General features: G+C 38.4%; 2 protein-coding genes across 3 annotated transcripts in view; both read left to right on the top strand.

The window, feature by feature from the left end:
* Positions 1 to 15,585, top strand: part of mcama (melanoma cell adhesion molecule a) — a 41,436-nt gene extending 25,851 nt beyond the window's left edge. The window contains exons 2-16 of the mRNA XM_083530544.1: positions 3,906 to 4,030; positions 4,144 to 4,369; positions 4,447 to 4,517; positions 4,600 to 4,687; positions 5,610 to 5,789; positions 6,414 to 6,541; positions 8,756 to 8,903; positions 9,209 to 9,324; positions 10,201 to 10,342; positions 11,116 to 11,246; positions 11,441 to 11,582; positions 12,487 to 12,522; positions 14,320 to 14,449; positions 14,543 to 14,666; positions 15,053 to 15,585. Coding sequence (XP_083386670.1) covers positions 3,906 to 4,030; positions 4,144 to 4,369; positions 4,447 to 4,517; positions 4,600 to 4,687; positions 5,610 to 5,789; positions 6,414 to 6,541; positions 8,756 to 8,903; positions 9,209 to 9,324; positions 10,201 to 10,342; positions 11,116 to 11,246; positions 11,441 to 11,582; positions 12,487 to 12,522; positions 14,320 to 14,449; positions 14,543 to 14,666; positions 15,053 to 15,073 — 1,808 coding nt within the window. The 3' untranslated portion in view covers positions 15,074 to 15,585. The remainder of the gene's footprint in view (positions 1 to 3,905; positions 4,031 to 4,143; positions 4,370 to 4,446; positions 4,518 to 4,599; positions 4,688 to 5,609; positions 5,790 to 6,413; positions 6,542 to 8,755; positions 8,904 to 9,208; positions 9,325 to 10,200; positions 10,343 to 11,115; positions 11,247 to 11,440; positions 11,583 to 12,486; positions 12,523 to 14,319; positions 14,450 to 14,542; positions 14,667 to 15,052) is intronic.
* Positions 15,586 to 19,165: 3,580 nt separating this feature from the next.
* Positions 19,166 to 21,099, top strand: tlcd5b (TLC domain containing 5b). Of its 2 annotated transcripts, none has more exons than XM_083530545.1 (3): positions 19,166 to 19,306; positions 19,416 to 19,626; positions 20,457 to 21,099. In XM_083530545.1, the coding sequence occupies exons 2-3, from the start codon at positions 19,431 to 19,433 to the stop codon at positions 20,975 to 20,977; spliced, it is 717 nt and encodes a 238-aa protein (XP_083386671.1). In that variant the 5' UTR covers positions 19,166 to 19,306; positions 19,416 to 19,430; the 3' UTR covers positions 20,978 to 21,099. The 2 variants fall into 2 exon arrangements, with proteins under 2 accessions (XP_083386671.1, XP_083386672.1); XM_083530546.1 differs by having other exon boundaries at positions 19,293 to 19,306; positions 19,395 to 19,626.
* The last annotated feature ends 1,975 nt before the right edge of the window (positions 21,100 to 23,074 follow it).

The raw sequence follows: 23,074 nt of genomic DNA on the forward strand, positions 1-23,074 counted from the left end.
CCCTGGAGTTTATTTTTTTTGTCATGTTCTGCCAATTTTGTATTTCAGTTCCTGCATCCTGAGCAAATGGAATATATGTTAGTTATATGTTTAGATAAATATCAGAAGTGCTGAGGAAAATAATATCACAACCCACTTTTTTATATTTATATTGAATACGTAATATGGTTTGGAGTCGTTTGCGGTTCCTGACAACTAAACCTCACAAGACGAGCGGTTGAAGACACATCCCCTGCGTCCCCTTGCACACTCGTTCAGCAGGAGGTTGCTGCTGACCTTTACACTAAGGAAGCTGAGTGAGAAGGTCGTGGTGTGCTGCATCTTCACCCCTGAACCCTGGACTACAGTCCCCCCTCTCCATGCCCGTCACTCACCACGGATTCGGATATCCCATAATAGCGCCGTCTCCGCGGCACCCCGCTACTGCGGCGCCCCCATTTTCCCAGATGTTTCCAATTAAAACGAGGGCCTTTCAGCGTGAGGCTGTACTCTCCATGCTGAGCGAGAGAAAGAGAGAGAGGAAGAAAGACAAGGGCAGGCAGAGTGAGAGAAAAGGGGAGAGACAGACTGACTGATGGTGGGGTGGAGGGATTGCATAGTGGGTGAAGAAGGCTTTTTTTTTTTGGACTGAAAGGGGAGCTTGGAGAAACAAGACGAGCAGGACACAAGTGGCTTTTATAAAAAGTTGTTGGGGAAAAAAAAGGTTGTTTTGGTTGTAGGCTTTTCATGAATGGGATTAGGAGGGTAATCAGTCAAGTCTCTTTAGCCACAGAGCCTTGGATTTAGTTCAGAGCAGTAAACAGATACGTGGCATACAGAAATCGGTGCTCTGTAACATCTGAGAAGATAAGTTTGGGGGCTCTATCAGATGGTCCGGTTGCTTCGCATCTTTCAGAAGCTTTTTTTCTTGGAATGAGAGAGATAAGCGTTTAATCTCTTCTTTTGCCTCTTTTTAAAAAAAAATACACTGGAAATAGCATTATATAATTTCCATGATGAGCAAATCAGTTTAAATTTGGACTGAGGACCAGGACTTGAGCTACACAAACCATGAACTTGAGCTAAAGTGGAGATATACCCGATAAAATATTACTTCAGTAAAAATAAGAAAAGTGCTGGTTTTAAACGTTCACTTGAGTAAAGGTACAAAAGTATTTGCCTTCAAATTGTATCCACTTATACATGAAAAGAAACGACTCATTTCACAAAATGTGGTTGAGTAAAAAGTAAGATATTTGACTTTCAAATGTAAAGTTTAAATAATAGTATCCCTGAAAGTAAATACTTCAGTAAAGTACAGATAAATGAAAAAGCTTATTAAGTACAGTAACAATTTACATTTACTTCCTTACTGTCCACCACTGGAAATCAGTGAACTTGCACACCAGGGAACATCTGTTCAGAATCACTGGGGCCTCTGATTTCTTGTGTACATGAGATAGAGTTTATTTACAGTAAAAAAGAAAACGAAACCTTAGCAGACAACATTAACTATAGAAAATTGCGATTTTAGCTGGCAGAATGTTTGTAACCAACTGTTTGTCCAAACTTTGACCAGTTTGGTACTATGGCTGCACGAGCAAGAATGGTATATAGAAGCATGGGTAGTAAGAGCATAGTTCTCTTAGCAGGTTGCAAGTTCAAGGTGAATTCACTAGACTGGAAAAAATTATCAGGAGAACATCCTTATTAGTGATGAATAAACAGGGTTAGAGGTTTGTGATCTCCATCAACTCTTTAAACTGTTCTTGTGGAAACTTTTTTTTAATTGTGTTTATTGATGGAAGCCGGATGTTTGATTTGAGATCTTAGGCAGCAACTACATAATTTATTTCCCAGACCTGTAGAGCCACCACCGTGTTGTGCCGTTGTTTCAACATCGACGCACAGCCGATTGTGTGTTTAAGAAAGCCAAGCACTTAATTCCACATACGATTGTCTAATGGAGCTGTGATTGACAGGAGAGGACAGCCCTCCCTCTTGTTCGGAGAAGGTTGTATAAAAGTGTCAATTATGCTCTCTTGGGTTCCAGACTTTGGATGGATGGCTATTGACTAGTTTGACAGCAGTTTCCCAAGATGCTAACCAGCAGATATTTTGTGTTGTCAGCGAACAGAGCACATTTAAACCAATTGGATCAAGCACATAAAACTACCCTAGTGAAGCTAATCAGAATATGAAAAACAACACAAGCTGTAAGATGTGCAGCTATGCAATCTGAGGTTCATTCTCTGTGAGGTTGTTGATACATATTATTGTACCAAATCATACTGTATTAATTCAATTTCTCAATGAATGGCTCTGAAATGAGCTTAGCATTATTTTACACCTAGCTGCTGGGATTGGCTTCACATGGGAATCTAGTGGTTTTGTTTTACTTGTTCAGGATGTCATGAAATGGAGAATTGAGAGCCAAGTTAACCATGGATCTTTCAAATAAAGGAAAAGGAAAGTTGCTGTCAAGTTAGAATTGAGCAGAACCCTAACAGCTAACTAATCAGAGTCAGTTATTCTGGAATGGCTGTACAAACACTACACTGCCAGTGGCCCTTAAGTTTTCTTGGAATAGTGTTAGATGTATTAGAAACTGTTAAAAAATTAAAGGATGGGAAATAGACTTGTTTTTACATCAGTTTTTACTTCACGCATTTTGTCTGTTCAGTGTTTCCAAGATGTTTATGAAGTGACATGACATACATTTGACATATAGCGATGCCGCAACGAGTCGTTCGCGGTCTTTCGAGCGGCATACGCGCTTCAAGAGAGCGAAAGAACATCGAGAAATCAGGAAGACCTTCAACAAGCTCAGCCCCTGAAAATGTCGAAACCATTCAGCAACTTGTGCATGATAAACGTCGGAGATCAAGCCACATGATCTCTCTACCTCGCTCACCCTACTCGCAAGTTTTGTCACTTGCTGACTTTGCCCTCATCCTGAAGATGAAGATCCAGCAGAAAGGTCGCCGTTTTGACACCATTGCACAGTGAGAATCGCACAAGGTGCTTCGAAAAGAAGCTTTCCAAACATTCCAGAAGTAGCAGGAACGCTATGAGCCTTGTATTGCAGTGCAAAGGGACTATTTTAAAGGTGATCGTATGTAAACATAAACAAAGTACTTTCTTGTAAACAACGCTAGTCTCAAAACTTTGATACCACTTTCAATAGTTAACTCTTTGGATCCCGGGAAAAGAAAATACTTTATACCCTGGCTTCAGTCGATAATCTTATGTGGATACTGTAATCATAAAACCCGAGTTTTGTTGCCACCCAGAGAAGGATGAAGTTTCCTTTTTTGATACAGTTTTTTCTAAAACCATCGTTGACGGTACAACTGGCAAGATAAGAAATTGACATTCTGATTTTGTGTGGCAATGTCTGTTGATAAAAGTGCTAGCTTCAGGATGAACACTTCTTCAGTACAGTTACAGGTGCTCCTTTTTGGCTTCCCAGTCAGTGCTAAATTGGGATTACAGTTCTGGAACATTCCTAGGATGACATCTTCGACCCTCTGATCTCATTCCAGGGCCCTCGAGCTGTCCAATGCTGCACTGCTAGCAATTGCAAGCATGGGTCACCAGTTACAGGGGTTTGGCCGACCGCGGATCAGTTTGGCAGGGGGAATGTTTCACCCTTGGACAGTCGATGGTCATTCATGATTACATTGTGGTTCAGTTCAAAAATGCTAAGAATGTACTGGCAAAAGAGGTCCAGTATTTCAGTCTCATCTATGTCAGATTTTTCGGATTGGTGGGAAACATTGCAATACATTGTGTCTGTGAAAGGGGACTTCTGGAACTATTTGAGATTAAAAGACAAGTCTGGATGGCTTTATTCATTATTTGAAAGGGATAAAGTAAAGACAGCGCATTCCTTCTCGAACAAAAGTGTATTTTTTGTTTTGCAGTTGGAGCCCAAGTGTTTCTCAATATGGAGGACGTCGTCGAAGTTTATAAAGGTGATTCGGCTGTCATTCGCTGCCAATACAGTTTTGCACAGAATCCCAGTGTGGTCATGGTGCAATGGTTTGTGGTACGTGCAGTCCACTTATTTGGCCAACATTTACACTTTGCTTGTCAACTAATTGGTTCTTCCACCAAAACTGCTTTTGCTTCTATTCTAAACTAAATTTGTCTGAATCTCAGCGTGGTCCTGGAGGCAGAAGAATAAGGATCTCCTACAGCGACCTCACCATGCAAAAGGTGGACCATAACACGACCTACACGGACCGCATCAGTATCGCAGGGGACATGACCGGCGAGAACCTGACCATTGTGGACGCCAGACTCTCGGATGAGAGGGAGTTTTTCTGTCAGGTCAACGGCCTCGCAGCTGGCAATGGAGAGGGCAGGACCCACCTGAAGGTTTTCAGTAAGTACGCTTTTCTTAGACAACAGGTTTGGTTGGAGATCCCTATGGAGTATTTATTTTACTTGCTTTTGATTCAGACCCCCCAGAGCCTCCGACGATAGAAGCAGTTCGTTCGGGTGTTTCAGTGACCAGTCTGTTACCTTCAAAGGTCAGTGCCATTCTCAGACCACTCAGGCATGTCCAGTTGGTTGGGTTTGTTTGGTCTTCATTTGTTGTCAATTTTGATTTAGATCGCAAGTTGTGAAACAAGAGGAGGTTTCCCCAAGCCAAACATCACCTGGTATCGCAATCATGAACCGCTTTATCCCCAAATTGGTCGTAAGTAAATATATATTTTTTATTTCCTTTGTATGCTTTTACCATTATCAGTAACATGTCACATCCACTATATTGTGACTTCACTCTATGTTGTTGTTGCCCCAATGATTAATGTTGTATCTACACTTCTCGTTTTAACCTCTTGATTTTTGATTGGCTATAGAGTTGCAAAGGAGCAAAAAATTTCCAATAAAATTCTGTTCAAACTTCATCTGGGGAATTTTGGAAATATTCCAAATTGGAAACTTACCAGGAATTTATGGGAATTTTGCTAAAAAATTATAGAAATTAATTAGAAATTTGAGGATCAAATACAAACATAAATATAAACATTTTGTTTGATCCTAAGATGACGTGTATGCAAACTAAAACAGATTCAAAAATAATTATAATTTTGACTGATTTAATTGTAAGTAGAACAATTATAAATATTTCCTAATATATATTTTACAATGTTACTGTTTTGTTTTCTTGGCTGGCTAGCGACTGTATAAAAACACATTTTGTATTTGCAAGTTAAACTTTAAGGACGTAGATTAAATATATTTACCCAAGTAATATCAAAACTCACTTGATTGGATGTAATGTTTAATGTTATATTCCAGTGTTAGTGCCTTTGTAGCAAATTGGGGTTAGGATGAATAAAACACTTTGGCACATGAAAAGAACTGATCTCGGGTTGTAACAGTTATGTCCTCCTTGCTTAATAGCACAGCTTGTATTTTTCTTTTTCTTTTTTTTTTACTTTACACAATGCAAGACTTAATGAACCTTCAACATTTATCAGTTCTTCCTTCCATCCAGCTAAATTGGTATAAATTGGTGTAAGCCTTTTAGATCTAATTATATTTGAGTCATTACAAAGAAAGCCCATTTTTTCCTCTGTAACTGTCAATTAAATTGAGTGTGTGTGTGTACACAGAAGTAAATGTGGTTACCCTGGTGGCCAAGGGGCCCAGCGGGCTCTACACGGTCGAGAGCGAGCTCCATTATACAGTTGCAAGGGAAGATAGCGACTCTGTGTTCTCATGCGAGGTCAGCTATTACGTTCCCGGGGCCATACGGACGGCTGAATCCAGAGAAGTCAACATCACCGTGCACTGTGAGCCTCAACGCCATCTTACCTCCTGATTTTTATTTATTGTATCTGTATTGTGTCTACTGATGACTTCTTCTGATGACCAAAACTAAACCGAACAAGAAAAGCAACCCATTTTCAGTAATAATCTATTATTTTTTAGCAAAGTGAGTTTATTTGCAAATGTTTGGAGTCCATAAAATGGTAGAAAATGCTTTGGAGATGCACAAATAAATTGAATATAACTGTTTTAGCAAGAGTTTACCCTATAGTTACCTCAATTACCACTGGTTTCATTCATGCAGTAGCTCATTTTAGCTAGCCTGGTACTTTTGTGCTTCTCGAGCTAGCATTAACATTTGGTCGCTAAGTTAAGACTACATTTCCTGTAACCATACTGTTCGGCCGTGCCACTCGCAAGGTAGCTAATGTGACCTGATTTACACAGAGCTACGTAGAAGATGGTACCATGGTACTTTTGAGAGATCGCTACTCAAAATTTCTCTCATAAATAGAGTCCACGACGTGACTTCCGTCTTTGTCTCTCTCTTGACACGACTGATTAGCGCCGAAGACACACTGCCTTGGTAACGTGTTTCTGAATTGGTGTCCACCTATGGTCTTGTTTTGTGTATGTTTGTGTCTCAGACCCAACAGTCAAAGTGGACATGTGGATGGAATCGCCCATGGGCCTGGTCAAAGAGGGGGACACAGTGGAGATCCGTTGCCGGGGCGATGGCAATCCCCTGCCGACCATCACTTTCAGCCGAGAACAAGTAATAATACCCCCCAGCACACACATTGTTCTAGAGTAGAGAGGGCAAGTCATGAATGAGAAAAGTCTGTGAGCATGGCAGACACATGAAAACATAGATCACTCAGCATGCTTCAACATTTCACCCAGCTTTACACACTGCAAAAAACAACCTTCTAAAGATAAAAAATAAATGCATGATTTTAGAAGATACAGAAACAAGTCAAATGATCTGCCAGTAAGATAATTACACTTGGTAAGATTTTTTGAAATAAGAAAAAATATCTAGGCTTTAAAAAATGAGAATTAAAACACTTATTCCAAGCAGAATTTAGTGGAATTAACTTAAAACTAGCTTGTTAATTCTTTGCTTTTTTAAATTTGCATAAAAAGATCTTAAAACCAGAGCTGTCTTAAAATGAGAAAGCATTTAAACTAAAAACAAGATTGCTATTAACATCAAGGTCATGCATACACGCGTATTGTCGACAGTCACTTATTCGCAGTAGTTAAGATGCAAAAACAAAGCAAAATCGTGCTGCTTCTCAAAAATACTTTAGCGTATTACAACATAAAACATTATTGAATGTATTTTGTCATTACTGAACACTAAAAGATATACAACATGAGAAACTAAAGAGCAAAGATCCAAAAACTAATACCGATAAGGGGATAATGTGATCATAATCTTAAAATCAAAACAAGCTTTTGGAATAAATAATAGTAATGAACAAGTCCTAAGTGTGATTATTGAGCATTTTTTTACTGGGCAACCTTAAAACCAGTTACCAGGTGTCAAATGATTAGTAAAAAGACAAGTAAACTGCGAATTGCGCTTCATTAACTATGGAAAAAAAATCTTTAAAACAATCTTAATACTTTTACACAATCTGCTCGTGCTTTGCATTTTATTGTTAAAATAGGATCAATATGATTTTTATGGCTAGAAATAAGATTCTTGTCTCTGAGATGAATGTAAAGAAGTTGGAATGAAGGCTTATATTGGGTGAAATGGTGCAGGAAAAAAATTCGAATGGACTCCAGAAGATCACAATTTGAGGGCGTGTTTCCGTCTATTCACGTGTGTAGGCATTTGCGGCTCGGAAGCCTCCCTTAAAACTGCATCTTCTTGGGTCATGGTAACATCACAGAAGATGATGAAAGCACATTATCTATGTGTATTTAGTTGTCTGTAATTAAATTGACTGAACAGGACCTCCCATTTCTGTCTCTCTGCCGAGACATGTATTAAAGGTGGGGTCAGGGATTGGTGAGTAACTATTACAATCTAATATCTCTAATGATAAGTATCATCAGAACTGTAAATGAGTTTTAACTGGTTTCCTTCTGTTCTATTAAATTATAATTCAAGTCAAGTTTATTTCTATAGCGCTTTTCACAACAGACATTGTCTCAAAGCAGCTTTACAGAAATCAACAGTTCAGGTGAACAATGTGTGTTTATCCCTGATGAGCAGCCGTGGCGACTGTGGCCAGGAAAAACTACCTTAGATGTTATCAGGAAGAAACATTGAGAGGAACCAGACTCAAAAGGGGAACCCATCCTCATTTGGGTGACATCAAGAGTGTGATCATAAATTTTTAAATAATACAGAACACTGGAGAGTGAGAACAACATGAGCACTGGAATGTAAGATTATAAGTGATGTTCTTTCTACAGTCCTATACAGATCATTTGTGGTTATAAAACTAGGAGCAACACATAAATAGCTTAACATTTGCGATCATCATAGATATAATTTAATATCACATTAAAAAAAAAAAGAACGAAAATATGCTCTAGAGCTGCTTTGTTGTTGTATGCTAACTATGTTTAGAGCTAAGCTAAAGCTAAGACTTGTTTATATGCCATGTAGAAAGCATGTGATGGCCTTCCCCTGGTTGGTTGCTGTTATTTAATAGGGTGAAAAGGAAATTCGGAGATTGGAGGAGTCCCTTCTAAATTCAGAGTAATTCTGCTCTCAGTAAAAGAACTGTTCGGAGGAGAAATTTTGGTCTCGAGATACGGGAACTATCATTTGACCGACCACATAAATAAATAAACCAAACCGATAAAATGTGATATTGTGGATTATGTCTTATGATTTTTTTGTATGATTTTTGGTTTGTTAATTCTGCTCACTGCATTGTTCGTTTGCATTTGCCATGTGTGTCCTTTATAAAGTTTTAAGTAAGTTATGACAGACCTTAATAGACTCATCCTCATCCCTGTATAGGAGGTGGATGTGGGTCTGGAGGCTGAAGGTAACGTGCTGGTACTGAAGGACGTGACACGGAGAGACAGCGGCTTGTACCATTGCCTGTCTTTGGACCTGGACTCGGTAGATTCTGATGTAGGGGCGAGTCTTGAGCTTTCTGTGAACTGTAAGTAAATGCAGTCAAACTATTATTCCACCTCTTTTCACCTGATTTACGGAACGTGTGGAGAGATTTAACATATTTTTAACGTTTGGGACGACATGGTGAACATGAAATAAACTGTAGTGGGCAGAAAAGGTTTTTGTCTAGTCTTTTTGTTGTACATGAATGAAGGCAGCTGTATAGGACACGGCCTGTTTTGTGTTAACACACACATGCTAAATTCACTTTAAAAGGCAGATGGTAATAACTCATGTCCAATAACGTTCTAAGAGCAGGATGTGTGTGTGTGTGTGTGTGTGTGTGTGTAGACCTTGACCCAGCTGTGGTGGTTCCCAAAGACTCGGAGATCATGCTAAAAGGAGAAAGTCTGACAGCAACATGTAACGCTTTGTCCTCTCTAGAGACGGCCACAATATGGTTTAAGGTACTGTACATCACTCCCTCAGAATTTATGGACAAAAGTTTGCGGACACCTCAGCAGAGCCGTATGTGCTTTTTGAACATCCAGGTTGACATTTTAATCACCATTTGCTATTATATTTTTTCACCACTTTCCTAGAACGATGTTCAACTAGATTTTGGAGATTTGGGAAATTTGTGCTTATTCAGCCTCAAGGGCGTTTAGGCACTGACATAGGTGAGGTCTCGGGTGCAGTCATCGTTCCAATCCGTCCTAAATTAGGTGTTTAATAGGGTTGAGGTCAGAGCTCTAGAGCAGGACACTCAAGTGGAGGGCTGCATTCTCACGGGAGCCGGCGGTGAGTCTCGCCGTCCTGCAGATCCCTCTAAGGTTTTGTTTAAAAGTTGTTTAAAATAGTTTTTTAAGGCTAATAAAATAAAAATAAAAAGATAAAAATCCCAAGGTGTTTTGTCATTTGTGGTGCTTTATTTTAGCATTGCTTTATTTCACTTATCAGTTTAATGGTTTACGTCTGTTCTTATTCTGTAAGGTAATCATAGTCCTTACGTTTGTCTACATTTTTGCACAATCGTTATAAGTCGTGCCAGAATGTTTGCGGGAGCAGACGGGAGCGGGACGAACGCGTCGCAGAAGCGGGAACGGTTATAAATTCAGCGGGAGGGGGATTAAGAAAACGGGCAGGGCTCTACACTCAAGATCTTTAACTCTAACAGATGTAAAGCACATCTTCAGTATACTGTATATTTATTCTGTATAAAATACAGAAAAGTCGTGAATGTGAATAGATTATGAGGACTGAAAGTGGAACAATCTATTCTGGTCTTAAATAGAAGGAAAAAGTGATTATATATGTATATGCGTGTGTGTGTGTGTGGTCAGGATGGTGTCCTGTTAAGACGGGGACACGTGCTGCAGCTGCAGGACGCTACGTTTGACACAGCTGGACGTTATGATTGCGAGGTGACCGTCCCGTCCATACCTGGCCTGCATACCAGTGGATCGGTCCATATAATAGTGCAGGGTAAGAGTTCACGCGTACATGGCAAACGGCACAAAACATACACAGGGATCGAAGTAACAGCACCTAAATTAATATATAATATAACTAATGTTTTTGCAAGTTATAGTTTGAGTAATAGTTTGAAATTTTTTAATTTTTTTTTCTTTTTTTATATATATTGTTATTGATCCTTTTTTTTTTGGTTGTATTATTTCTTGCCCAGAACATACAACGTGGTATTAAAAAGTTTCAAGATTAAGCTTCGTAAAACACCAACAGATGGCCGCACAAGGCTGCACACACAGTCACAGGGAGCACCGACCTTCATACGTCAGTGTGCCAAAGTACATCGTCCTTTAAACTCTAAACTTTTTGATACCACCTCATAGGAATAATGGGTTTCTTTTGTGCTTGTTTTATGACTGTTTATCGCTGTTTTCATGAAGGACGCCAATACGTTTTACAATTACAAAAATAAAATTTTTCAATCATTTTGAGTTTTAAGCTACTGCAATAAACCATAAATCATTCAAAACGATCTTTTTACTACAAAAATCCAATTTTTAAGCTTGTAAATCTTAACAATATTATCTTATTTACACACACTACACACACGCTTCCACACTCGTACACAACATCTGGGATTCCCAACAACAAAACATTGTGTACTTTCCATTTGGATTGTTCAGAGTCCAGAAATTGTATATTTTCACTGTTTAAAAGGACCATAAATTTGTCTATTTTTTAAAAATGAATGATGGAATCGGATTGTCGGATGTGGTCTCTTTCTCTAGGCTCTCCTGAGTTGAAAGACGTGGAGAGGGAGGTGGCCTTAATGGAAAGAGTGGGCAAGTGGCTGAACCTGACCTGTGAAGCCAGAGGAATTCCACGACCCATAATTACTTGGAACATAACCGGCAGCCCTGTGAGACACACACAAACACACACACACACACACACACACACATACACACACACACACACACACACACACACACACACACACACACACACACACACACACACACCAATTCAACACACTCTACTATAATCTGCTATAGGTAGCTATAGACGAGTTCATGAATTTTGGTATGCTTCTGTGTGTTTGTGTGTTGTCAGAATTCACGTGAAGTTCTCAAGAAAGAGACAGAGGACGTTGTCCTGAGCATCTTGACTCTGAAGGTGACCATGGATACGGTTGCTACGTGCAGCGCCACAAACGTGATGGGTGCCGAAACTAGGAACTACACAATCACAAGCAGTACGGGTTTGAATCTTCCTCTGAATACACCGGAATACAGAGTATTTCACACTGATAGGACTTCTTTGGTAAAAATAAAGACTATGTTGATCCTTGTGTCTCTTTAGAGACATATACATTTATCTTGTTGCCATATCAACTATCACCATGCTCTACTGGTACTACACGATATGGACAAACGTATTGGGACACATGTGTGTCCCAAGCCATATGTATTATGCCAAACTGTTAGCACAAAATCTGGTGGAACATCGTCCCAGAAGAGTGGAGGTTATTTGAAGGCTAAATGTGGAATGTGATGTTCAATCTTATAGTCAGGTGTCCACAAACGTTTTTCCATATCGTGTATTTGTAGGTTAGAGAACACATGGGCTATGAAGAATTTTACGTCTTTGTTTGGAATGTACGGTAAAAGCTCTTCAGGTTAGGAAATTATCTCATTTTAATGAAAGTAAGATAAAAAATAAATAATATAATGGATAATGGATAAAAAACCGTAACACTCCATGTAAAATAGTACTGATCTTTATTTTTTAAAAAGTGCTGAATCATTAAAATGTGCTAAATGAAATAAATATAAATCTTTAGTAAAATTAAAAAGATAACACTACAAAGAAATAAAAACAATAATAAAATGAATTTAAAAAGAAACCTAAAATAAACTGCATGTGGCGTCAGTGATTCGCCTCTAGAGGCCTCTCTTGTACTGGGTAACGCAACCCGGAAAAACTATCGGTATGGATCTTTTCAACAATCAATGCGGATTAATCGGCAAACCCGATAATCCGGTCAACCTCCAATACATAATAAGGAATAGTAAGGATACCACCTTTCACCAGCAGATATTAGATATGCGGCGAACTCCACAGACTCCTAACAACATTCTCTCTGCATCTCTTCACAGTTCCTATCGTCACCCCGACAGCGAGGAACACTGCAGGTAATCGCATCGCTCGCAGCTTCCTCAGCCTGGACTTCTCATTTCTGTCCTCTCGAATCCATCCTAAAGATCAGCTGACTATTATGAATAATACATGAATATATATAAATATTTTTTTTCATGGTAGAGGAAGCACTGCAAATGTTTGATTGGCTCTTTTCGCCAGCCCCCTGGGCATATTTAAAATTCCGTGTGAAGAAAAAAGAGGCGAACGAAAATCAAGGCAGACATCAGTTAGGAAAACGCATCCCACGTCTGTGTGTTTTTCTCCACATGAGTGTAAAATTTGCTTTTTCTGAAGCGAATGCAGAACAAAAAACATTTTTTCGTAGCACCATAAAGGGGTAGCGAAGCATCTAATTCTCGTGGTACTTGTGGTGGCGACACGCTGTTTCATTGAGAAGATTTAGCTCATAAAACGTATTCCCAGACAATCGTTTGTCTTCGAACAGCGCGCGTATATTTATTGTTTGCTCCCCAGAAAAACTCGATCTAAAGGCTTTTAACAGTCACAGGAGGAGGATGAGTGCACAGGCGTTCATTCATCTTTAACTGCTGTTGTGCATTAGCAAGTCAATTATCCAGAGCACTCTTTCTTCTGGAATGAATGTGAAGCGTCGCCAAAGGACAGATTCATGATTCCTCAAATTTTGCATGTTTGTTCACTTCATTACTAATCACAGATTTTCCTGAGAGGAAAATATTCTGCTCTGACTTTTGATTCTGACATTTAGGCTGTTACTAAAAAAAGGTGTGGATTAGGAGTGGATGTGATCTAAACCTCAAAAAAAGCACTGATAATCTAAATGGGCTAATGGCTAAAATTTACTTTTTTTTTTTTTTTTTTTTTTTTTTTTGACCATTAGGCTATATTTTTCCAAATACACCAACATATAACTTATCAGCATTTTTGTGGCATGGGCAAAATGTTTTTTATTATTATTATTATTATTATTATTATTATTATTATTATTATTATTATTATTATTAAGAAGACAAGGATATATATATATATATATATAAAAAAAACGAAAAATATATGATTCTATTATAATTGTTTTATTATTGTATATATATAATAATTTATTTATATAAAAAATATATACATAAGAAACAACAATAATAATAATAATTATTATTATTATTATAATGATAATAATGAAAATGTCTGGTTTCTTATTGTTCATTTATATAAATATATTTTATATATTTGTATTATATTATATTTTGCTTTTGCTTTTTTTTTTACCTTGTCCTTTTTTTTTTAGAACACCCATGGTAGTCTTTCAAAACAGTTATATATTATATTGTATTAGATTAGATTAGATTAGAGTAGATAAGAATAAATCATATTATATATTAAAATGTAATATAAAAGCAATACAGTAGAAATGTAATTTAATTATTATTTTAAACATTACTTCATAACATTATATATTACTTTGATTTAAATTAAATAATAATTATATCATAACCTGGAATATTGTATAATAATAAGTGTAATAATGGTAATAATTTGTCACAAATTATGAATAGCACATTATTTAAAAGATTATTTCTATACTTTAAACCTCCTAGTAAAGGTTATGAGCAACCCCCTTAACGACACTTTTTGCTTGTACAATGTTTTGTGATGTTGAAATTGTGATATTACATTGAAAATTTAGAATACAGTCAACTGTTCACGCTTATTCATTTCTTTAAAACGCGAGTGGCCTGGAGAGCTTGGCCCTTGTTGACATGGTTGTAGAATATTGACAGCGCAGGCAATCATTCCGTTGTTCTCTGCTCCACCAGTCGATAACAGAGGGGTGATGATCGTGGTCGTAATCATCAGCCTTCTCCTCTTAGCCATCTTGGGCAGCGTGCTGTACTTCCTGTACAAGAAGGGCAAGCTGCCGTGTGGACGTTCTGGCAAACAGGAGATGTACGTTTCGGTTCACTTGATTGAAAACATGCCATGCAGATTTCTCGAGTGTTTGGAAGTGTGTATTGATGTGGACATGTTTAATGTGTCCAGCACCAAAGAGACGACCAATAAGGATAGCATTGTGGTGGAGATGAAGGCAGACAAGACGGAAAAGACGGAGAAGTCGGGATTACTGACGGGTGTCAATGGCAACAATAAACCTCAAAGTGACCAGGTGACTATAGAAACTGTGTGCATGATGAATCAGATTTCTTTCATTGGTTTCCTCTATGCTGGATATTTTTGGTGTTAGGGTTAGCACATGCTAACATGCATATATGCACATGCTCAGCATATAGTCATTTGTCAGTACTTGCTTCAGTCTGCTGAAATACTTTTCTGGTTTTGAAAGGGACTTTAGTCTGCCAGTTGATTCAGACCCAAGTAAAATCTACTTTGTGGTAAACAGTGAAATGGTGCAATGAAAGAAAATGGGGGCCATTTAATAATTGTACATCAACTCAATGCCCTTTATTATAGATGTACTTGACATAAAGCCAGTTCTGGCTCAACTATGAATATCTTTTCTTTCTTTCTCGTCGCATTTCATCTGGATCAAAGCACACTGACCTGCGCAAATGAGGCCAAAACCGAGAACAGAAGATTCCAGCACAACAACACAACAACCGAGAGCTACCCGGATACTTATAACTTCTGCTGGAACAGCTGAATAAAGAGGACATGTTTTGTCCACCTTTTTTTTTTTTTTTTTTTTTTTTTTTTTTTCAAACTAAAGCGAGCTCGTTCATCCACGCCAGTTTTTTATTATTCTTCATTTCGGCCCACAAACCTTTTATTTTATTCTGTAATTCCCATCCACCTGAGGAATTTCGATGTCACATCGTTTCCATGTATGGCCTTTTTATACTCATTTGAAAAGTGTATATAGTATATATAATATTTAGGTAAACTTGAACCATATGGCAGATTGTTGTTTTTTTTTCACTGGATTACGGAATTTGATTACATACGTCAATGGGACAAAAAAATGTCATTTTCATAAAAGAAAGAAACAAAAAAAAAGCTTGGTCAAACAGTATTTCTATAAACTGTGTAACACTGCCGTAGACTCAGTAGAACCACTACAAACATAATCACATTCCTCATTGTGATTTTTTTTTTTTCCCAGTACGATAATGTAGTTCTCATTTAAATTTTATGGTTTATGGATAGTAACTCACAAATCTGCTTGCGTACAGAGCCGATCACCACTGTAGACTTGTTTTGTTTTTTTGTCGATCAGAGAGACTACTGCTTTTGTAAATATCGTCGGCAGACTAAACTGTAGCTGCGTTTTGATTTCTGTTCTCTGCCTCACTTTCATCAGCTGCAGTTAAAACGGCCATGTTTGTTACACTGAGACTTGTTTTGTTAGGGCCTGATTGTGTGTGTGTGTGTATGTGTGTATGTGTGTGTTTTCTTGTTCAAAACAAGTGATTTCACGAGCATGTTTTGTCTCCTCACACTGTTGCGGATGAGTCGTGGGAGTCTAAAGGTTTAAGAAACCAGCTTATGGTTTGTCCTCTTATACACTTATACTGTAAGGTGTTTGGAGGGTAATATAGTAGCTCTGTGCTTCGCTTTGACAGGATTATGGAGTAGGAACTACTTTTTTCAGCTGCCACTGTTTTCCACATCACGTGACCCAATCACAACATCACCGAGCACATTCACAGCTCATTAGCACACGTGCTACCCTGCACACGTTTCACTGCTAATGAACTGTGTGAAATTGTGATTAGGTCATGTGATGTGATGAACATCACATGGATGTCCAGTGGCTGCTGAGAAATCTACAAATCTACATTAGTCTCGGGTGTGTCCCGGCTGATTCAAAACATAGCAGGGAAATTGTTTGGCCCCCAAAAAAAGAGAAAGGTTTGACTGCTGTATATGTTTCTATTACTTTTTTTGAACCCCAGTAAAGACCTAATAAGAAGATAATGGTCAGATCGTTTCTAAATCGACATTCAGCCCACAATCGGCGGAAAAAAGCGCCCTGTTGTTGTAGGATGATTCGTTTTCATGATGGATCACATGCTTCATTTTGGTGTTTTATCCACTGATACCTGGAGAACACTAAATTATAGAATTCCTGTTACTATATTTTTTTAATTCCCTGAACTATTTCCAACAATCAGACGTCCTTGTCCGTCTATTAAATCTCACAGTCTCGCGTCTCTTCCGCACGGCCCGACAAGACAAACCCGAATTTCAAATGTATATAAACCCGCTCACATGTGTGGTTCCTTGTTTTGTTTCGTTGTTATAGTAAATGTTAATGTAGTTCTGCTTATGTGTGTAAATTAAGAAATGTGATTTGACGCTTGTGTTTTTTTATACACTGTAATTTCCTTTTTTTTCTGCAAAAACAATGCCAAATAAAGATATGTTACACTATTATTCTTTCATTGATTTTTATTTATTTATTTATTTATTTATTTATTTTTTTTTTGGGGGGGGGGGGGATTTGGAGCACATATTCTTACCACCTTAAGTGGGTTGAGGGCAATTGCTTGAATGCTGTCAGTACTGCTAAACATCTGGAAATACAAAACATAAGCCATCAATATTACCAACAATGCACGAGATCTTTTTACTTTTTCACCAAGATTTTCTGACTTATTGGCATACAGACTCCGTATAGTCTGTAAAACAGCTTAGGCTTAATTTGAGCTTCTTTTTTTTGTGTGTGTGTAATGTGTGTATTTTGTCTGTGATTCAGATCATAGCTGCAGTTAAATGAACCACTGTTTCCTCTTGGAAGATGGTGACAATTTTAGTATGAAATTCTATTTTAAAGTATAATAAATTTCTTTGTGTAAAAGTCTGCTGCTCATAAATCATTTTCATAAGGAGTCAAAATCACAGTTCTCTTCATTTCTTTCACTTGTTTTTTCTTTCTTTGTTAAGGAATACCAACATTTTTTTTTTGTGAAAATCTTCTATGGATTTTAAGGATGTCGCATGTTTGGGGATTTTCTTCTATTCCTAGGGGTATCGATGACAATCTATATCTTAAACATTCACCACCATCATTATCATCCTCATCAATCATCACCTGCTCTTCATCATAAGACTATGATCCTGTACATGCGTTCTATCGTTCACTCAGTCCAGTCTGTGGCAGAATGATGAGAGGAGGACGAGTGCCCCCTACCGGTTGTACAACCCAGACAAGCTTTTGTTCACCTTAAAGGAGAAAAAACTATTAGTCAAGAATCCACACAAAACCAGGAATCTACTCAGATGTTCAGGTTTTTTTACTGTTGTGTATATACGTGTACAGAAGGGGGGGTGTATGACAATGAGAATGACAATGATAATGAGTGTATGGTAATAATTGTATGGTAAGTGTATGGCAATGATTGTGCAGCAAATAGTGTATGGCAATGAGTGTACAAAGACTTCACACTACTAGTGCACAATAAATCATACATGCAATGATTTTTATTTCAGTGTTGAAATTATGAATTCATTTTGATTTTTCTTCTATTTTTTAATTTGAAACACAAGTAATCTTTTATTTGGTCTTTGACCAGCATCATGTGGCATCATAAAGACATTTGTGTTTGTGCATTCATGTACGAAGTAGTCAGTGTAACATGTATCAAAACAAACAAATATAAGTTTATAATGTCATATAACAAAGAATTCAAAACTATGCATGAGCCATTATTCAAATATTTGTTGTGGGTTTTTATCAATCTGCAATAAAATAATTTTGCAATTAAGTAATAAATCAACCAACCAACCAGATAAACAATATATTAAATACATAAAAGAATTGATAATTTAATTGCATGTGATTCTGGATTTAAAGTCCCAGAGGGCGCTGTTGTTCATGTATGTGTGCTCGGGTGGCGTGTGTTACAAGACGCAACAGAACACTACTGCTCACTGTAGGTGTACAGAGCTACAGGTGACTCACATAAATACACTAAATGTATAATGTTTTTCTACACCCTTTATAATGCACTTTATTAATAATACGTCCAAATTTTGGACCAAACAAACGAACAAAAAACAGCCTTGATTTATGCTCCCAGTTGGCCCAGTCCTTGGGGTTCAATGGTAAAGATGGAAATTCAGAAAGCTCAGAAACATTCTTCCATCCAATGATCATACATTTGACCCCACATTGATTGGAATGTTGTGAGTTCAAATCCCAGCACCACTACTGGACTACCTACATCTCCTGGACCCTTGATCAAGGCCCATACCAGTAACTGGCTCAGTTGTATAAATTATATAATTGTAAGTCAGGCGAGATTGAGATGGTTCGGACATGTTCAGAGGAGGGACATGGGGTATATCAGTAGGAGAATGCTGAGGATGGAGCCACTCGAAAGGAGGAAAAGAGGAAGACCAAGGAGGAGGTTTATGGATGTGGTAAGGGAAGACATGCAGGTAGTTGGTTTGAAAGATGCTGTTTACTTTGCTTTACTTGCCCTGCTCGGCAAAATGGGGTGATCATACACTGGAGGACGAAAGACATCATGCTGGTACCCTCCTCTGACGTCTGAGGCCACTGGGCCGGTTTGTCGAGTTGCTCCATCTTGTTTGGCGCTCGAGAACTGTGACGCTAATCTTTTAAGAGGCTCAGGATACTTGTGCACTTGGGGAGGGGATGGAGAATCAAGAGGGGAAATGAGGTTGTAGTTTGGAGCTGTCATGGAAAATATTAAGATATAATAATAGTACCCTTGGCTGATGAGGAAAGAGCCAGTGCAGGTTATTGTGGACAGGATGTGTCTCCTGGCTAAATGTCTAAATGTCTGATGCAGCAGGAGGTGGGATTTTGGGAAGGCTAAGGTAAAACCTGTGGATTATGAGCTTTGAGGTTATTTAAATATAATAGACTTGCTCATGAAACGGACGAGCTAATTTTATCTCGTAAAAGTATGATTACTGTGTGTTTCAGCGTGTTAACACAGCCATGGCGTTATTTCTAGTCGAGACGAGCTGCAGCCTTATCAGCTGGCTTTTTCTGTACATCCTGCTGTGTCTCGTGAACAGAAAGCGAAGTGCTGAGTGGAACTGCAGACTCATCACCCTACTCCACGGGGTCCTCATAGTTGTGCTAACTGCTTACATCGGGTTTATTGATGGGCCATGGCCATTCACACATGCAGGTAAGTCATCACTGATGCCAAATTTACAAAGTGGTCTTATAAAAAATGGTTGTATGATGGTTAATAATTGTGACTTTCTAAACCTCAAAGCATGTCCGAAACCCTTTAGCATACGAGTATGGTATCAAAAAGTTTCCAGACTAGCCCTGTTTACAATAAAGTACTTTATCTATCTACTTTACGCGTGATTATCCAGCGCTCCTGCCACTCCTGGAATGTGTCCCCGAAAGTCATCTTTTCGAAGCGTGTCAAGCGCCTTCTGCGAATTGTGCTGGATCTCCGCAATGGTGTCAAAACGAAGACCTTTGAGCCGGATCTTATTCTGAGGGTAGAAGTCCCCTGGAGTCACATCTAATGAGTAGGGTGGGCGTCCAAATGAGATCATGATGTAAATTAGATCATGATGTTGCAAGTGGTCAGAATAAAGTACCACCTGTCCTTTGGCACACTGACTTATGAAGGTCGGTGCTCCCTGTGACTGTGCATGCAGCCTTGTGCTGCCATCTGTTGGCGTGTTACAAAACTGGTCTTGAAACTGTTTGATACCAACAAACCAAACAAACAAAAGTTTGACCTGGACAGTATCCGTGGTCCCAGGGGCTTGAGCAAGGATAAGGTTACTACCACTTTGGTGTTAAACAAACTCTTCCCATATCTATATGGACTTGTGTTCCCAGGAATGGGTTGAAAACAACATTGGATTAAGAAACCAATAACAATTGGTTTTTCGTGGCAAATGTCCAATAATGTTTACCACAGCAATTTTAAACTCCAATCAAATAAACAAGTATGTATCTTGTAGCTGTATCTTTTTTATCTCTGATCTCCAGGCTCGGAGAACACGCCACTCCAGATCCTAGCCCTGCTCGTCAGTCTGGGCTACTTCCTTTTTGATATGGCCTGGTGTGTGTACCTCCGTACAGAGGGGCCTGTAATGCTGGCCCACCACACCCTTAGCATCCTGGGGATTGTGTGTGCTCTGGGAATGGGCGAGTCAGGCGTCGAGGCGTGTGCTGTGCTCTTCGGGAGCGAAATCACCAACCCGCTCCTGCAGGCCCGCTGGTTCCTCAAGCAGATGGGGCGCTACAACAGCCTGAGCGGTGACCTCGTCGACCTCCTCTTCATCACTCTCTTCGCTTGTGTGCGCATCGGCGTCGGTGGACGCATACTCTACAGTGAACTGGTGTCTCCAAAACCCAAACTGGTCATGAAGGTGGGCGGGGTGGCCATTTACACCCTCTCCTGCATCTTCATGGTAGACATCGCGTGCTTTGCCTGCCGGAAAACCCGCACCAAGTACAGACGATGGCAGGAACAGAAGACGCTTAATGCTAATGGACATACAGGGTAGTGACCTGCTTAGCTACAAGATATTGGACAATGGAGGGAACATTTTTACTTCGTTGATGATTTAAAATACCTTTTAAATCTAAGTGCAACTTCTTTTCCTATAGAATCACAGGACCTGAGCAGTGAAGTTCTAATAAATCATGTTTTCGGTAAAAACAAACAAAAAAAGGATCTTTATTTGTATTAGGCATGAGCGGTTATCTAAGTATAGGCATCACTTCTGTTTAGCAACCCACTCACGATTCTCTCTCTCTCACACACACACACACACACACACACACACACACACACACACACACACACACACACACACACACACACACACACAAAACAGAAACCTGGTCATTATAATGCACTAAACACACATTTATTCAAGCTGATAATCATTTCATTTGTCAACGTCTGGATTTCTGTCATATATGTGACACTACACTAAAGCAACCAGCAGGTGGCAGCAATGTCCTCAAATGTAAAAAGTCTCAGAAAAATTCAATTGAAAGGACATAATAAAGCATATGGTTTTATATTTTTCTGGTGATTGTGTATTTCTGAGGGTTGGGAACAGCTTTAGTCTCACAGCTAGAAAACTAGAACACTTACACTAGAAAGGTCAGACAGAGAACCTTGAATAAATCTGTGGTTGTGTTTCTGGGGACAAGCTTTAATAGGTCCTGTGTAGAACGCTATAACAGTGTGTTTATTGAAAAGGAAAGTGTTATGGCTTGTAAACTGGAAAGTGAGAACAAATAATCCCAAACTTTTAATAGTGTTTGAGTTGAAACTTATGAAGGGAAGACGTTCTGTCAGAGTTTATTTGTATACCTATAAACTATAGTTTTTGTTTTCATCCCTTTCTAAGAACCCTTTGTAAGTTCTGTAGAACCTATAACAGTGTTTTATTGTAAAACCAACAACAAACACTGCTATAGTTTGTGCATTAGAAGAAGAGTTTCAGTTCCAAACCATGAATAGGGCTTCTCGTAACCTTTTGGAAGAACCCTGCAATCTTTCTTCGTTAGAGTTCTCTCTGTATTTAAATGCATATAAAAAAATCAATACAAATCGAATCTGAAACTCAAGATGCTTTGAAAGCCCCTCTCTAAAATCTTATAATAGTACAGTATAAAACCAAAAACAAAACTATTATTACTAACTATAACATAGTGTTAGTTTTATAGTGTGTAATTTTTTTTTTAATACATTTTAATCTAGAACCCTTAACAGTCCTTCATTTGGGCCTCTCTAGAAACTCTTGGTGTAAATCCCTGTCTTTGAATTACAACAAAAATGTCAGCATAGCCCACTCTAGCAACCCTTAAATATTCTACGTAGAACCATATAGAAAAAAATACAACAAGCAATAACAGTATTACAGCTTAGAAATGTAAAGGGGAAAAAATCTAGATAAAATCTAGAGCCTGTACTAGTGCTCTAGTTGGTTCTCTCTAAGAACGCCTAAGAGATTTGGTGGAGAGCCCAAAAGCAGTGTTTTCTATTCACAAAATCTAATCTAGAACACAACAATATTTGGTGTAGAACAATGTCTAGAACAATGAAGTTCTCAGAAATTAACAACCACAAAAAAAACCTCTAGGAACCCTTGGATGTTCTGTGTAGAGCCATATACCTTTATTAGAAATAAATATATATAACCAGAGTTAACAAAATTACACCTTAAATCTTCGAGGAAAAAATGAAAAAAAAAAAAAAATCTAGAACCTGTATTAGTGCTCTAGTTGGCCTTCTCTAGGAACCCCTAACAGTCTGTAAAGAACGCTATAACAGTCTATTGTTCTGTGTGGAACTCTTCACCTCATTGGAAAACACAACAAGCAATAACAGTAGTATAGGTTAAATATCCATGAAAAAAAATTTGATAAAATCTAGAACCTGTACTATTCAAGATAAAGGCTAGAACCTATATTAGTGCTCTGGTTGGCCCTCAATTGGAACCCTTAACAGTCTAGATAGAACCATAGATCGATTGATCGATCTATCTATCTATCTATCTATCTATCTATCTATCTATCTATCTATCTATCTATCTATCTATCTATCTATCTGTCTGTCTGTCTGTCTGTCTGTCTGTCTGTCGACA

The sequence above is a fragment of the Silurus aristotelis genome (genome assembly GCF_946808225.1).
Source record: "Silurus aristotelis genome assembly, chromosome: 26".
Taxonomy (NCBI): Eukaryota; Metazoa; Chordata; class Actinopteri; order Siluriformes; family Siluridae; genus Silurus; species Silurus aristotelis.